General features: G+C 44.9%; 2 protein-coding genes across 4 annotated transcripts in view; both read left to right on the forward strand.

The window, feature by feature from the left end:
• LOC143989475 (uncharacterized) overlaps positions 1-6,920 on the forward strand; it is a 28,052-nt gene extending 21,132 nt beyond the window's left edge. For all 3 annotated transcript variants that reach the window (XM_077489617.1, XM_077489614.1, XM_077489615.1), the window contains 3 exons: positions 1,398-1,480; positions 1,604-1,736; positions 5,364-6,920. In XM_077489617.1, the coding sequence (XP_077345743.1) occupies positions 1,398-1,480; positions 1,604-1,736; positions 5,364-6,610 (1,463 nt within the window). In that variant the 3' untranslated portion in view covers positions 6,611-6,920. The remainder of the gene's footprint in view (positions 1-1,397; positions 1,481-1,603; positions 1,737-5,363) is intronic.
• The window catches only part of LOC143986854 (uncharacterized), a 218,624-nt gene that overhangs the window by 21,384 nt on the left and 180,227 nt on the right, over positions 1-17,013 (forward strand).

Here is a 17,013-nt window from a genome sequence, read left to right on the forward strand (position 1 = left end):
TTATTTTTAATAAAGGAATTTTTCAAAAGTGTGTTTGTTTTATTTAACCATTTTTTACACTTTCTTTGTGAAATGGTAGGGGTACTTTTGTACCCCCTTACCATTTCAAACAGGGGGGGGGCAGGGATCTGGGGGTCCCCTTGTTAAAGGGGGCTTCCAGATTCTGATAAGCCCCCCGCCCGCAGACCTCCACAACCACCGGCCAGGGTTGTGGGGATGAGGCCCTTGTCCTCATCAACATGGGGACAAGGTGCTTTGAGGGGTCACAGACCCCCAAAGCATCCTCCCAATGTTGAGGGCATGTGGCCTGGTATGGTTCAGGAGGGAGAGGGGGGCGCTCTCTCGTCCCCCCCTCTTTTCCTGCGGCCTGCCAGGTTGCGTGCTCGGATAAAGGGTCTGGTATGGATTTTTAGGGGGAACCCCACGTCAATTTTTTTTAAAATTTGACGCGGGGTTCCCCTTAATATCCATACCAGACCTGAAGGGTCTGGTTATGGATATTTAGGGGGAACCCCACGTCAAATTTTTTCTTAAATTTGAGGCAGGGTTCCCCTTAATATCCATACCAGACCTGAAGGGCCTGGTAATTGAATTTGGGGGACCCCCACGCTTTTTTTTAATTTATTTATTTATTTTTTTATCAATGACTTTCAATGAGTGTTCTCTGTATTACGGAGCCGACAATTCATAATAGCTGCGAGTGATTTTTAAAGGACTTTTTTTTCCTGCATAAATGACACTTTGTGCAGGGACAATTCTAAGCACGGGAAACATGCGCCCCTTCACAGGCATACTATAGACAACCCCCCCCCCTACGAAATTTAAAGGAATATTACACTTTTATTGTTTCACTTTAATCATTATTAAAATCACTGCTCCCGAAAAAACGGCCGTTTTTAAAACTTTTTTTTTGCATTGATCCATGTCCCCTGGGGCAGGACCCGGGTCCCCAAACACTTTTTAGGACAGTAACTTGCAGAATCTTTTCTCTCTGTCAAATCTTTTTTCTCTCTCGAATATTTTCTCTATATAATCTTGGACTAATAGAGGTAAGGTTAGGCACATTCGACCACAGGTTCTATAGACACAGATTGTTGTCAGAGTCATGTCGAATCTCCTATTCTATATCGAACTGTTGTAACAATGAAAACGAAAATAAAGCATTTATTTATGTCGGATCTTTCGTTTTTCAGATTTTGTGCTTTCGTTATCGTTTGTCAAAACGAAAACGAAAATAGCTGAAATTCGGGCGAAAATGCATTCGGACGAAAACGAATGCACATGTCTAATACAATGTAATACTGACATATAATCACACACATAGGTTGGACTTTGTGTCTTTTTTCAACCTCACCTACTATGTAACTGTGTACTATGTATGTGTGTGTTTCCTACAGATGGATCCAGTAATGGGAACCGGCCAGAGAGATGTCCCCGTCCTCTGTATTTCCAGGATTCCACTATCCTTAACCTATACAAGGTTGGTGGGATGAAGCATCTGGAAGATGGACTTGTGGGGACAAACTGATGATTTTTTATGTGATGTCACAATATTAAAGCCTTTATTTTACAGGTGAAATTGTTGATCTTTCCCTTGGTTTAGGGTGAAGATCTGATCAATATAAAAGTTGAGGTTAAAGAAGAGAGGTACATGAGGGATGATCAGCAGTCTATGGAGGAGGATGGAATAACGGGGACATTTATAGAGGAGGACACTCCTACAGAGATCATCACAGGTGGGTCATTAACACTAAATACTTTCCTCCACCCATACTGCTCACTGATTGGTCCAGAGTAGGGCAAGGGCTGGGTGATATCAGCCCGTAATACCCTGGTCACTTTCCTGAGCTTTCCCCATCCTGTATTTCTCTTGGATAATCTTCCTTCTCTGTGCTGCAGACACAATTTATATATCTAGACTGGATTTACACTATATTACCAATACGCACATGAAATTTAATAGCATCCCAGTCGTAGTCCGTAGGGTTCAATATTGGGTTGGCCCGCCCTTTGCAACTATAACGACTTCAACTCTTCTGGGAAGGCTGTCCACAAGGTTTAGGAGTGTGTCTATGGGAATGTTTGACCATTCTTCCAGAAGCGCATTTGTGAGGTCAGGCACTCTTGTTGGATGAGAAGGCCTGGCTTGCAGTCTCTGCTCTAATTCACCCCAAAGTTGTTCTATCGGGTGGAGGTCAGGACTCCACCCCAAACTCACTCATCCATGTCTTTATGGACCTTGCTTTGTGCACTGGTGCACAGTCATGTTGGAACAGGAAGGGGCCATCCCCAAACTGTTTCTACAAAGTTGGGAGCATGAAATTGTCCAAAGTATCTTGGTATGCTGATGCCTTAAGAGTTTCCTTCACTGGAACTAAGGGGCCAAGCCCAACCCCTAAAAAAACAACCAAACACCATAATCCCCCCTCCACCAAATGATTTGGACCAGTGCACAAAGCAAGGTCCATAAAGACATGGATGAGTGAATTTGGGGTGGAGGAACTTGACTGGCCTACAGAGTCCTGACCTCAACCTGATAGAACAACTTTGGTATGAATTAAGCCCCATACACACTATCAGATTGTCTGCTGATTTTTTCCTTCAGGTTTACCAAAACCATGTAGTAGAAGGGCCTGCCTGATTGCATACACATTGAAACCCCTAAGGCTTGACCTCATATTATATGGTTTTGGTAAATCTGATGGAAAAAATCAGCAGAAAATCTGATAGTGTGTATGGGGCTTTAGAGCGGAGACTACAAGCCAGGCCTTCTCCTCCACATCAGGGCCTGACCTCAAAAAAGGGCTTCTGGAAGAACGGTCAAACATTCCCATAGACACACTCCTAAACCTTGTGGACAGCCTTCCCAGAAGAGTTGAAGCTGTTATAGTGTGGGCCAACTCAATACTGGACCCTACGCACAAAGACTGGGATGTCATTAAAGTTCATGTGCGTGTAAAGGCAGGTGTCCAAATACTTTTGGTAATATAATGTATGTAGCTTCTGGGGTTCAGCTGGCAGCAAAATGTTCATTTTCACTATAGGCGGTGTTAAATTTAGGTACCTGGGGTATGTGCTGAGGGTCTTCTTCCCCATGCCCAGGTCTAGAAAGATCTCTGACAGAACAATTCTCCTGGGGTTACTTGCTCCGTTGTTTGCTGGCTGTGCCGGGTGGAGGGATATGTCTGTATAGTCTCAGACCCAAGTCACTGAGTGCAGTCTCAGGAGATGGGAGGCAGCCGTGTGGGACCTCTGCAACTTGTCTCATGTAAACATTTAATCTTCCACTGATTACTAAATACCAATATTATGAGTCCTGACCCTTACACTATATAATTTATATTGTACATTACATACTCCTGACCCCTGCACTATATACTCTGTGTTGTACATTACATCCTTCTGATACTATGTAGTCCTAACTTGTTTATCCTATACAATAAGTTGTACATTACATAGTACTGACTTCTGCTCTCTCCCCTCTACCCACTGCTATATATACACATAATATGTATTCTCTTTTGTTACACCCATTTCCTACCAGCAGGACATTTTATATCTGATGATGTGATTGGAGCACAGACTTTTACATGTTGATAATAATGTGATAACATCCTCAAACTCTGGAACCTTAAACATAATGTAATAATGAGGGGGGGGAGTCAATAACCCAATGATGGTGGTCTTCAGGATCAGTCCAGTCTTCATCTTGGTTGTTCTCCCCCCATCCTCACTCTCTGACCTCTGGTGGGGCTCAGCCCCGCTGTTATTCATGACTAAATCATGGACTAAATAAGGAAGTGCAGGACTTCTTGTTTTGGGAAGAAGGCAATGAGTGATAGAGGGGGAGGGGACACTCGTCCTATAATCCAGGGGTTGACAAATTTGCTTGGAATCTAGGAGCCAGCTAAAAAAGTTAGGAGCCGGGTCGGTGACGGCGATCTGGACCTGTCCCTGGCCTGACATGGAGACGAGTGAGGGGAAGATAGTGCCGCCCCCCACCTGTCTCCAAGTCATTGCCCATAGCTCTTAGAGGGACATTTTTAAATTGCATTTTAGTGTAAATATGAGATGTGAGGTCTCTCTGACCCCAGATCTCATATATAAAAGAGGACCTGTCATGCTTTTTTCTATTACAAGGGATTTTTACATTCCTTGTAATAGGAATAAAAGTGACACACATTTTTTTTTTTAAAAGAACAGTGAAAAAAATAAAAATAAAAGTTAAAATAAGAAAAAAAAATTGTTTTAAATGCGCCCTGTCTTGCCAAGCTTGCGTGCAGAAGCGAACGCATATATGAAAGCGTTGTTCAAACCACACATGTGAGGTATCGCTGCGATCGGTAGAGTAAGAGCAATAATTCTACCCCCCAGACCTCCTCTGTAACTCAAAACGTGCAACCTGAAGAATTTTTTAAACGTCGCCTATGGAGATTTTAAAGGGTAAAAGTTTGTCGCCATTCCATGAGCGGGCGCAATTTTGAAGCGTGACATGTTGGGTATCGATTTACTCGGCGTAACATTATCTTTCACAATATAAAAAAAAAAAATTGGGCTAACTTTACTGTTGTCTTTTTTTTTATTATTAAATAAAAAAAATTTCCCCAAAAAAAGTGCGCTTGTAAGTCCGCTGTGCAAATATGGTGTGACAGACAGTATTGCAACGACCACCATTTTACTCTCTAGGGTGTTAGAATAAATAATAATAAAAAAAAAAAAAAAAAATTATATATATATATATATATATATATATATATATATATATATATATATATATATATATATATATATATATATATATATAATATTTTATATATATATATATATGTTTTTTTGTTTAGGGGTTCTAAGTAAAGGGATGGAGAAAGACTGGCCCATTAGCATTGTTGGTTGTAATTCCAACGGCCACCACAAGAGGGCGCCAGATTCCAGAAGGAACCATAGGATCACAGAAGGCCTCAAAGCCGGGGGCTCAATTACCGGCCGCCTGCGGCGCGGCCCGACTCGATCGCGCGCGGGGGGGTCCACGGAGACGGGATACCCCCAGCTATGCTGCCCCACGCGCAAGGTCGCTGATTCTAGTCGCCAATGCGACCTGGCGACCGGGTTTTGTCGAGCACTGCTATAATCCCCTCATCACTGTCACTCCTATAAAAGACAGTTCTCGTTGTTTCCTCACTCTCTGACTAAGGTCCATGAATAAAGAAATGATCTGGTAGGAGATCAGAGGACCCATTTACTAGTTACCTTGAGGGGGGAATTGTAAGATCCTCAGAGACAAAGCTGCCTGATGTGGGCGGAGTCCTGGTTTAGGGGAACCAATCAGCTCATGTCTAGTAATAATCTTTGTATTTCTATTTTAGTAGATGGACGGGAGATGAGGAAAACCTCAGAGGATTGTCTCACTTTGTCTCCAGACTGTAAAGTAGAAGATGAGGACATCACACAGTATAGTCCAGGAGAAAACCCGACTACCTCAAATGTCCATCCGGCACCACACAGTGTAGATGGACCATCGTATTCCTCTTATCCTGAGGAACCTCAGACTGTGAGGGACGGTGCCGTCCTTCCAACAGTTAGGAGGTTTTCCTGTTCTGAGTGCGGGAAATGTTTCCAGTTTAAATCTGGTCTAAAAGAGCATAAAAGATCTCACACAGGAGAGAAACCACATTCCTGTCCTGAATGCGGTAAATGTTTTTCAAACAAGTCCTATCTTTCCATACATCAGAGATCTCACACGGGGGAAAAACCATATTCCTGTCTTGAGTGCGGGAAATGTTTTTCAGGCAAGACACCTCTTTACAGACATCAGAGATTGCACACAGGTGATAAGCCACACTCCTGTCTTGAGTGTGGGAAATGTTTTGTACAAAAATCAGAACTTGTCATACATCATTGGTTTCACACCGGTGAGAAGCCGTTTTCCTGCCCTAAGTGTGGGAAATGTTTTTCAAAGAAATCAAACCTCGTCGCACATCAGAGATCTCACACGGGGGAGAAGCCATTTTCCTGTCCTACGTGTGGGAAATGTTTTTCAGAGAAGTCCTCTCTTTCCACACATCAGAGATTGCACACAGGAGAGAAGCCGCATTCCTGTGCTATGTGTGGCAAAGGCTTTATAAAAAAATCAAAACTTGTCAGACATGAAAGGTCTCACACGGGGGAAAAACCATATTACTGTTCTGAGTGCGGGAAGTGTTTTTCAGAGAAGTCCAATCTTATCATACATCAGAGGTCTCATACGGGTGAGAAGCCTTATCCTTGTTCTGAGTGCGGGAAATGTTTTGTAACAAAATCAGTCCTTGTCAAGCATCAAAGGAGTCACACGGGGGAAAAGCCGTATTCCTGTCCTGAGTGCGGTAAATGTTTTTCGCAGACGTCCGGTCTCTACAAACACCTGAGATCTCACACGGGGGAGAAGCCACTTTCCTGTCCTGAGTGCGGGAAATGTTTTTCAGTGATGTCCAGTCTATACAGACATCAGAGATCTCACACAGGGGAAAAGCCATATTCCTGTCTTGACTGCGGGAAATGTTTTTCAGTGAAGTCCAGTCTTTACAGACATCAGAGATCTCACACGGGGGAGAAGCCATATTCCTGTCCTGAGTGAGGGAATTGTTCCTCACTGAAGTCCGGTCTTCCTGTACATCGGGGATCCCACACAACCCTTGAGGTGTATTAGTGCCTTGAGTGTGGGAAATATTTTCTATATGAATGTTGCCAGACATCACAGCTCTCATCTGGGGAGGAAGTACACCCTGATATATGTCAAGGGACGCGTGACGCGACCTCATGCCGGGTTGCAGCGGCCATTTTGTGGGTTTGAAACGCCGGACGTTTCTATCGTGCTAATTTTTATCTCTTGAAATGTGAGTGTATTTGGAATTTTATAATAAACCTTTGATGGGATGTCTGCACAATGAGGAGTTTTTTTTTTTCTTTTATATCTAATTGAGACTTCGGTGCTGTGGTGGAGACGCTGGAGAATATTCTTAGGGCTGATTGCTGTTGGAGCTGATGTTTGAATAACATCACATGCATTATTTATCCCAATAGAGCAGGGATATGCAATTAGCGGACCTCCAGCTGTTGCAAAACTACAAGTCCCATCATGCCTCTGCCTCTGGGTGTCATGCTTGTGGCTGTCAGAGTCTTGCTATGCCTCATGAGACTTGTAGTTCTGCAGCAGCTGAGGGGTCCGCTAATTGCATATCCCTGCAATAGAGGATAAGAGGCAGTGTTTTGGATGCTGGTGATGGTCTCTTCACGCTTATGATACATTGCTTCTAGCAATCAGCAATTGGATAGCATTTGGATTATTACTATGGACGTTGATTGACATTAGCGCTGCACCATTTTTATTATATCTGTTTATGTTGTTTCATGCATATTGTGTCAACTTCTCAAAACAAGATTTATCTATATACCTATAGCGCAACAGAGTTGTTTGTTTTTTGTGTTGTTTTTTTTTTTTTTTTTTTACACCCTGATATACACCTCAGATATACTCCATGGCTGATCTTCATCATGTAAGAAACAGTTGATAAGGAGATCAGAGATCACCAAAGACATGGATGAAGTGTTGTACCGTGTTGGCCATTGATAGCAGTTGAAAAATTAAAATCGCATCTTTCGTTGGAAAATTTTAGTTGAGTAAATGTTGTGGTGTCAGCTTTCACAAACCCTTAGCCCCTGTACACACGGTCGGACATTCCGACGGTAAAATGTCCGATCGGACCGCGTTGTCGGATAATCAGACCGTGTGTGGGCTTCATTGGACGTTTTCCGTTGGAATGTCCAACCAACAAAGTTTGAGAGCCGGATATAAAAATTTACCGACAACATGATCCGATCGGAGGAAGTCCGATCGTTTGTAGAGAATTCCGATCGGACAAAGTGCCACACATGCTCAGATCAAATTCCTAGACCAAAGCTATTGGCTACTAGCCTGAACGTAGTCCCATCGTAACTAAATAACGTCATCACGTTCCAAACGATCGGATTTTCCGACAACTTTGTCCGACTGTGTGTATGCAACACCAGTTTCGGACAAAATCCGACAGATTTTGTTGTCGGAATGTCCGACCGTGTGTACAAGGGCTTAGACATCTATGAACCACTTAAAGAGGAGTTTCCATAAAAAAAATAAAAAATAAAAGTCAGCAGCTACAAATACTGCAGCTGCTGACTTTTAATAATCGGACACTTACCTGTTGCAGGGTCCAGCGCTCGTCCCCCCCCCCCCCCCCCCCTCCGCTCAGCGGCGCCAACATTGCAACTGTGGGCACCCGGCTGTGTCTTCGTAGCCGGGCACCCACTACGCATGCGCGAGCGGTGCTGCGATTGGCCACGCAGTCATCTGGGACCTGTCACATGTCCCAGATGACTGACAGGAGGGAGGGAGCTCTTCCTGTGCCGAGGGGAAGTGATGTCACCAGCCCAGGCACTGAAGGAGGAAGACTATGAAGGACCCCCTAGCAACAGGCATTTAGAGGTGAGGTGAAAAAAAAAATTCCAAAGGTTTTATTTTTTATGAATTTTAATGATTTTTTTTTTCTGTGCAGGACTGGAAGATTTTCCCCCTTAATGACCAGGCCATTTTTTGCGATACGGCACTGCGTCCCTTTAACTGACAATTGTGCCGTTGTATCCAAACAAAACTGACGTCTCCCACACACACAAATAGAGCTTTTTTTGGGTGGTATTTGATCACCTCTGCAGTTTTTATTTTTTGCGCTATAAATAAAAAAAGCGTAAATTTTTGTCAATTCTAATTTTATTTCAAGTTATAGTAAAGCATTACACATATTTAAACAATTTCAAACATATACATTACTTGCATACATAGTGAATACATATCATAAGTACTTTAACACACATAAGAAAAAGAAGAAAGGAAGAGAAGAGAAAAAAAAAGGAAGAGAAAAAAACAAAAACAAAAAAAACACGGAGATGGGGGCCCCACCCACCCCCCCTTTCCCCTCCCCCCTCCCCTCTATCCCTTCCCCTTTTCTCTCCTCCAGCATAGTCTTTCCTAACATTACTTTCCTCCTTCTACCTTCAGCTTTTAACCAATTTCCTCTACTGCCTCCATGGGTTCCAAACCAGGAGGCACCTTTCGTACGAATCTAATTCTTGTGCTATAAATATCTCAATCCTCTCTATATTGTCCATTTCTAAGGCCCATTCGTTTATCGAAGGAGACTGAGTTAATTGCCAGTGACGCGGTATCACCGTTCTTGCTGCAGTCAACCAGTGCCCAAGAAGCTTCTTTTTGATATTTTTATATGTTCCTGGTAACATAGAGAGAAGGGTAATTTGCGGCGTATTTGGGATTATCTCCCCAGTAACTAATGTGTATAGTTGCATAACCTTTTCCCAGAAACAAAAAATTAGGGGGCATTTCCACCAAATATGGAGCAGTGAGCCCCTCTCTGTATGGCACCGCCAACATATATCCGGTTTTTCTGGATATATACGATGTAGTGTCACTGGGCTCCAATACCATCTTGAGAGCAGCTTGTAATTCGTCTCTTGTGCTTTAATTGTCGGTGATAGACAATGTGATAGCTTAAATGCCTTCTCCCATTCCCCAACCTCAATTTGAACTCATTAGCCCATTTATTTATATATTCCGGGGGCTCCGGATGATTTTTAATTATCAACATCTTGTAGAGCGCTGATAAAACGTGTTTTGATTTTTGATCTTGTGTCAAAAGAATTTCAAGTTGAGTTAAATCTCTACCCAGGGACTTACTCGAACGAATAGAATACCAAAATGAGAGTAACTGCCGGTGTTCCAACATGTGCACGAAAGATGGACACTGTCTAGGAAATAGGTTTAATAGAGACGGAACTGTTCCCTGACATAAAATATTGCTCAATCTATAATGAGATTCCCTTTTCCATATAAGAAAACTTGTCCTATTTAGTGCCGGGCACCCACTACGCATGCGCGAGCGGTGCTGCGATTGGTCACGCAGTCATCTGGGACCTGTCACATGTCCCAGATGACTGACAGGAGGGAGGGAGCTCTTCCTGTGCCGAGGGGAAGTGATGTCACCAGCCCAGGCACTGAAGGAGGAAGACTATGATGGACCCCCTAGCAACAGGCATTTAGAGGTGAGGTGAAAAAAATAAATTCCAAAGGTTTTATTTTTTATGAATTTTAATGATTTTTTTTTTCTGTGCAGGACTGGAAGATTTTCCCCCTTAATGACCAGGCCATTTTTTGCGATACGGCACTGCGTCCCTTTAACTGACAATTGTGCCGTTGTATCCAAACAAAACTGACGTCTCCCCCCCCCCCACACACACACACACAAATAGAGCTTTTTTTTGGTGGTATTTGATCACCTCTGCAGTTTTTATTTTTTGCGCTATAAATAAAAAAAGCGTCAATTTCGATTTAAAAAAAATATATATATTTTTTTAGTTTTTGCTATAATAAATATCCCAAAATGTAAAAAAAAACAAAAAACTGATTTCTTCATCAGTTTAGGCCGATATATATTCTTATACATGTTTTTGGTAAAAAAAAAACGCAATAGGCGTATATTGATTTGTTTGTGCAAAAGTTATAGCGTCTACAAAATAGGGGATAGATTTATGGCATTTTTATTATTATTATATATATATTTTTTTTTTTACTAGTAATGGTGGTGAGCAGCAATTTTTTCCGGGACTGTGACATTGAGGCGGACAGTTTTGACACTTTTTTGGGACCATTGACATTTATACAGTGATCAGTGCTATAAAAATACTGATTACTGTATAAATGTCACTGGCAGGGGTTAACACTAGGGGGCCATCAAGGGGTTAAATGTGTTACCTGGGAGGTGTTTCAAACTGTGGGGGGGGGAGAACTGACTAGAGGAGGAGAGAGATCGCTCTCCTGACAGAACGGGGTTCTGTTTGTTTTTCCGACAACTTTGTCCGATCTTGTGTATGCAACACAAGTTTCGAACAAAATCCGTCTGAAAAAATCCGACGGATTTTGTGGTCGGTATGTCTGACCGTGTGTACAGGGCATAAGAGGGGCGATGTAGAGAGGGGTGGGGGGTGAAGATGGAAAAGGGGGGTGAAGAGGAGACAGTAACAGTGGTGTATTTTGGTTTTGTGCTGCCCTAGGCAAGACTAAAATCGGGCGCCCCCCCCCCATCTAAATATGTCCCACCTCTTCCTGTTTGAGATCCACCACTTTATCTGAAAACTCCACCCCTTCCTCTTTAGGCCCCACCTCTTCCCATTAGAGCTCCACCTCATCAAAGGTGGGGGGTGAGAGAGAGGTTAAAAGTGTGCACTACCCCAGTCCACCAGAGTGGGAGGAGGCAGGTAACGGGTCAGGATCACTGTGCCGACACCGGAGATCCACCACTTCCTAACAGCAGGGACATTGGTCGGCTATGATCTCTGACCATACTGTATCATTTACAATTCCCGATCTCCACCCACTACTCCTCCGCCACCATGGAGGATGAGGAGGTGAAGAAGGGACAGAAGGGTGAGGAGGAGGATGGGGAGTTGAAGAGGGGACAGGAGGGTGAAGAGGAGGATGGGGAGGTGAAAAGTGGACAGGAGGGTGAATAGGAGGATGGGGAGGTGAAGAGGGGACAGGAGGGTGAAGAGGGGGATGGGGAGGTGAAAAGGGGACAGGAGGGTGAAGAGGAGGATGGGGAGGCGAAGAGGGGACAGGAGGATGATGGGGAGGTGAAAAGGGGACAGGAGGGTGAAAGGGAGGTGAAGAGGGGACAGTAGAATAGAGGGTGAAGAGGAGGATGGGGAGGTGAAGAGGGGACAGGAGGGTGAAGAGGAGGATGAGGGGGTGAAGAAGGGACAGGACGGTGAAGATTAGGATGAGGAGGTTAAGAGGGGACAGGAGTGTGAAGAGGGGACAGGAGGGTGAAGAGGAGGATGAGGAAGTGAAGAGGAGGATGAGGAAGTGAAGAGGAGGATGAGGAGGTGAAGAGGGGACAGGAGGGTGAAGAGGGGACAGAAGGATGGGGAGATGAAGAGTAGGGTAAAATGGTGGTGAAGAGGGGAAACGGGAAGAAGGGGGTTGGTGACGAAGAGGAGGGGGCAAACCAGGAGATGTGGAGGGGAAGAGGGAGACAGGAAGGTGATGAGAGAAAGGGGTGTGAAGAGGGGGACAGTGCAGTAGAAGGGGTTGGGGTGGTGAAGAGTAGGATTAGTGTTAATTAAGGGGTGAAGAGTGGGATGAGGAGGAGGAAATTAGGTGTAATTAGGGTCAAATTGCACGTGGGTGTAATGTTTATGCGCATTGTTTAACCACTAGCTGACCGCAAAATGAGGGCTACAGCACGGTCGGCCAGTTCTGGGAGGGTGCCACGTGACGCCCTCCCATGATCGGGCTGCGGGGCGCTCTGTGATCGCGGTGTCCCCCAGACACAGCTGATCACAGATCGGGGTAAAGAGCCAATCACAGCTGCTCTTTAATCACATGATCAGCTGTGTCCAATCACAGCTGATCACAATGTAAACACACCTGCCGGTTATTGGCATTCCTGTCGCAACGGGAGTAGGGGAGAGAGACGGTAACCGGCTTGTGTGAATGGGGACATCTGCACTGATAATGAGGGCACTGATCATCAGTGTCCTGATTATCATTGCAGCACCAACAGTGCCCATCAGTGATGGCAATCAGTTCTGCCTCATACAGTAAGTGCCGCCTCATCAGTGTCCATCAGTGCAGTCTCATCAGTGCACATCAGTGAAGGAGAAAAATTACCTATTTGCAAAACGTTATAACAGAAACTTATTTTGCTAAATTTTTGTTTAGCAAAAAAAACAAAACTCAGTGGTGAATATTAAATACCACCAAAAGAAAGTGCTATTTGTGTGAAAAAAATGATAAAAATTTCATACAGGTACAGTGTTTTATGACCACACAATTGTCATTCAAAGTGTGACAGCACTGAAAGCTGAAAATTGGCCTGGGCCCTCAGAGACAGCGGGGACGAGCCGAGAGGAGCCAAATACACAGGACATCCGGCTCTGTGTATCTCGGAGGCGCTAAATTTAAAAACCCATCATGCTGCAATTTTGGGCAAGGCTGCAGATGGACACTGGGGAAAGCTGCAGATGGACATTGCGCAAGGCTGTAGATGGGCACTGTGCAAGGCTGTAGGTAGGCGCTGTGCAAGGCTGCAGATGGGTGCTGTGCAAGGCTGCAGATGGGCGCTGTGCAAGGCTGCAGATGGGCGCTGTGCAAGGCTGCAGATAGGCGCTGTGCAAGGCTGCAGATGGGCGCTGTGCAAGGCTGCAGATGGACACTGATAAGGCTGCATTGATGGGCATTTAAAATGTAAGTTTTTTTTCCTTAAACTTTCCTCCTAAAAGTTTTTTCCTTAAACTTCCCTCCTAAACTTGGGGTGCGTGTTATACTCCGATAAGTACGGTACTTAACTGAGTTGCCTAAGGACCCTCGGGTGCAAACCATCTGGTCTCAGTGACTTATTAATCTTACGTTTTTCAAATCTATTTCTAATTCTGTCTTCTGTTAACCATGGAAGTGCTTCCTGTGACGTGTCATGAGGACAAACACTGCAGTTTTGGTTACTGAAGCCCCCCTGATTCCCTAGTGAAGACTGAGGAGAAGAATACATCCAATACCTTCGCCATCTCACCATCCTTTGTAACCAGATTCCCTTCCTCCTTCTTTATGGGGCCAATATGGTCTGTCCTCCTTTTTTACTCTTTATATTCTTAGAGAATTTCTTGGGATTTTTTTTTGCTCTCCTCCGTGTCTTTTGTGTTCTATCTTAGCCGCCCTAATTGCACCCTTACATTTCTTGTTGCATTCTTTGTAAAGTTTGAATGCTGATGATGATCCCTCAGCCTTGTATTTTTTGAAGGCCTTCACCTTTGCTTTTATATGCATTTTTACATTGGAGTTAAGACACCCAGGTTTTTTGTTCGCTCTTTTAAATTTATTTCCCAATGGGATGCACTGGCTAAAATGCTTTTAAAGCAAACCCATCTCTCCACCGTGTTCTTTGTTCCTAAGATTTTATCCCAATTAATATCTTTTAGCAAGGTTTGTCGTTTAGGGAAGTTTTGAAATTCAGTGTCTTTGTATTCCCCTTAGAAAAAAAGAGGGCAGTCTGGATATTGCCTCCTGAAATGACACAACTCCATCCCGAATTACATATAGCAAAGAAAAGGTTAGCCCATGGGACTTTAAATGAATTGATCATAGAAGTCATAACAACGGAGTAGAATAAATTAATTCGAATTTATTGAAATTCCAAAAACATAATCATAAATGAGCATAAAAACATCATGAAGCATATAGTTTGTGATCATAAATATATTCAATACAGTTTAGGAGATACATGATATACATATACATCTTTTGTACTTGATGCGTTTCGCAAGCTCTGCTCGCTTCCTCAGGAGTTCATGTATTTACAAGATATCTAGAAAATAGTAAATATCAGTAAGATATAATATTCAATGATACTTGGGGTTGGAGAAAAAGCATGTGACCTCTATGAAGCACTCCATACTTACATTATGGTCGATTGATCCAAAGAACTGATCCCAAATGGCGGCAACGGAAATTGCTCCAACGGGGAGCTGAAGAGGCGTGACCCTCAGCAACCAGTCGGGGGCCCAGTGGGGGATGACCATAGTGAAGAAAGAAGGTGAAACAGAGTGTGTGTTCTGAATTGCCCCATTGGCCATATGTGTCATGACAACTGTAATAAAGATATATATGTATCTAAATCAATAGGTAGTAGACTCAATAATGACCTACAAGTAAAGGTAAAGTATTGCTGTTGTATAATGGAGTCAATGAAAATATGGACATGGATGCAATTCTGATATACAGGCATATCCCTCCCCATTTTTTACCCTCTCTACCCCTGCGATAAAGGGATTACCCTTGAATGGTTGCCACTGCCAGCCAATCATGAACACTGTTGAACCAAGTCTCTGAAATTCCCACAAAATCCAAATCCTCCTCGTACAACAGTGTCTCTAGTTCACCCAACTTGTCCGCCATGGACATGACGGGGGGGGGGGGGTGAAGGGGGCAGAGTAGGACAACACTGTGAGGGTGGTCAATGAGGACATTACTGTATTGGGGGGGGGGGGGGTGAAGGGGGGCAGAGGAGGACACTTATGTGGAGAGGTGAAAAGGGAACAGCAGGACACTGCAGTGGGGATCACGATATGAAGGGGGACAGAGGATGATACCACCAGGGGGGAGAAAGGAGGCAGAGGAGGAAACTACTGTGTGGGGCACAGGGGCGGATCCAGAGTCTAGTCTCGGGAGGGGCACTGCTATAAAATATGTTTTTTTGGGGGCAATTTATATGGGAAATGGCTGGTAATGGCACTTCAATCATTATGGCACCATGGCTGTTATGGTGTCAGGATGATTGAAGTGCATAATTTCTATTATTACATTGTAATATAAAATTAAATGGTTCAACTCACCATAATGCAGAATCAGTGGGAGCCCTGAGGGTGTCATTTGCCATGTCGCCTGCCACCAAATGCGGATTGTCACTTGCCACGTCACTTATCACCAAATGCGGATTGTTACTTGCCACGTTACCTGCCACACATTACGGATTGCCACGTAGCCTGCCACACATTGCGGATTGTCACTTGCCACATCACCTGCCACACATTGCAGATTGCCACTTGCCACGTAGCCTGCCACACATTGCGGATTGTCACTTGCCACGTCACCTGCCACACATTGCAGATTGTCACTTGCCACGTCGACTGCCACACATTTCGGATTGCCACTTGCCACGTCACCTGCCACCAGATGCGGATTGCCACGTAGCCTGCCACACATTGCGGATTGTCACTTGCCACATCGCCTGCCACACATTGCGGATTGCCACTTGCCACGTCACCTGCCACACATTGCGTATTGTCACTTGCCACGTAGCATGCCACACATTACGGATTGTCACTTGCCACACATTGCGGATTGCCACTTGCCATGTAGTCTGCCACACATTGTGGATTGCCACGTAGCCTGCCACACATTGCTGATTGTCACTTGCCACGTAGCCTGCCACACATTGCGGATTGTCACTTGCCACGTCACCTGCCACACATTACGGATTGCCACGTAGTCTGCCACACATTGCGGATATTCACTTGCCACGTCACCTGCCACACATTGCTGATTGTCACTTGCCACGTAGCCTGCCACACATTGTGGATTGTCACTTGCCACGTCACCTGCCACACATTGCGGATTGCCACGTCACCTGCCAGACATTGCGGATTGTCACTTGCCACGTCACCTGACACACATTGCAGATTGCCACTTGCCACATAGTCTGCCACACATTGCGGATTGCCACTTGCCACGTAGCCCGCCACACATTGCGGATTGTCACTTGCCATGTCACCTGCCACACATTGCGGATTGCCATTTGCCACATCGTCTGCCACACATTGCGGATTGTCACTTGCCACGTCACCTGCCACACATTGCTGTTTGTCACTTGCCACGTAGCCTGCCACACATTGCGGATTGCCACTTGCCACGTAGCCTGCCACACATTGCGGATTGTCACTTGCCACGTCACCTGCCATACATTGCGGATTGCCACATAGTCTGCCACACATTGCGGATTGCCACTTGCCACGTAGCCTGCCACACATTGCGGATTGCCACTTGCCATGTAGCCTGCCACACATTGCGGATTGTCACCTACTGTGTCACTTTTCTGCTAAGGTGTTCTTTTGTTGAGTCCCAGAGTGAAGATAGGCAGCAGAGAGATGATGTAATCTCTCTGCTGCACACTGCTTCCCGCACAGTGAGGGCGGAACTGGAGGGATGCAGGGCAGTGAGAGATGATGTCATCTCCCTGCTCCCCTGCCCGCTGGCTTCCTGATTGGCCAGCAGCCCTCCTAAGCCGCCCAGATGCCCCCACTCACCCGTCCACTCAGTGCAGTCACCCGTGGAACCGGCCGCGCTGGTACCCGCGGAACCGGCCATGCTGGCACCCGCGGAAC

This window comes from Lithobates pipiens, unplaced genomic scaffold, assembly GCF_037356315.1.
Source record: "Lithobates pipiens isolate NorthernLeopardFrog02 unplaced genomic scaffold, aLitPip1_a1.2 Scaffold_18, whole genome shotgun sequence".
NCBI classification, from domain to species: Eukaryota; Metazoa; Chordata; class Amphibia; order Anura; family Ranidae; genus Lithobates; species Lithobates pipiens.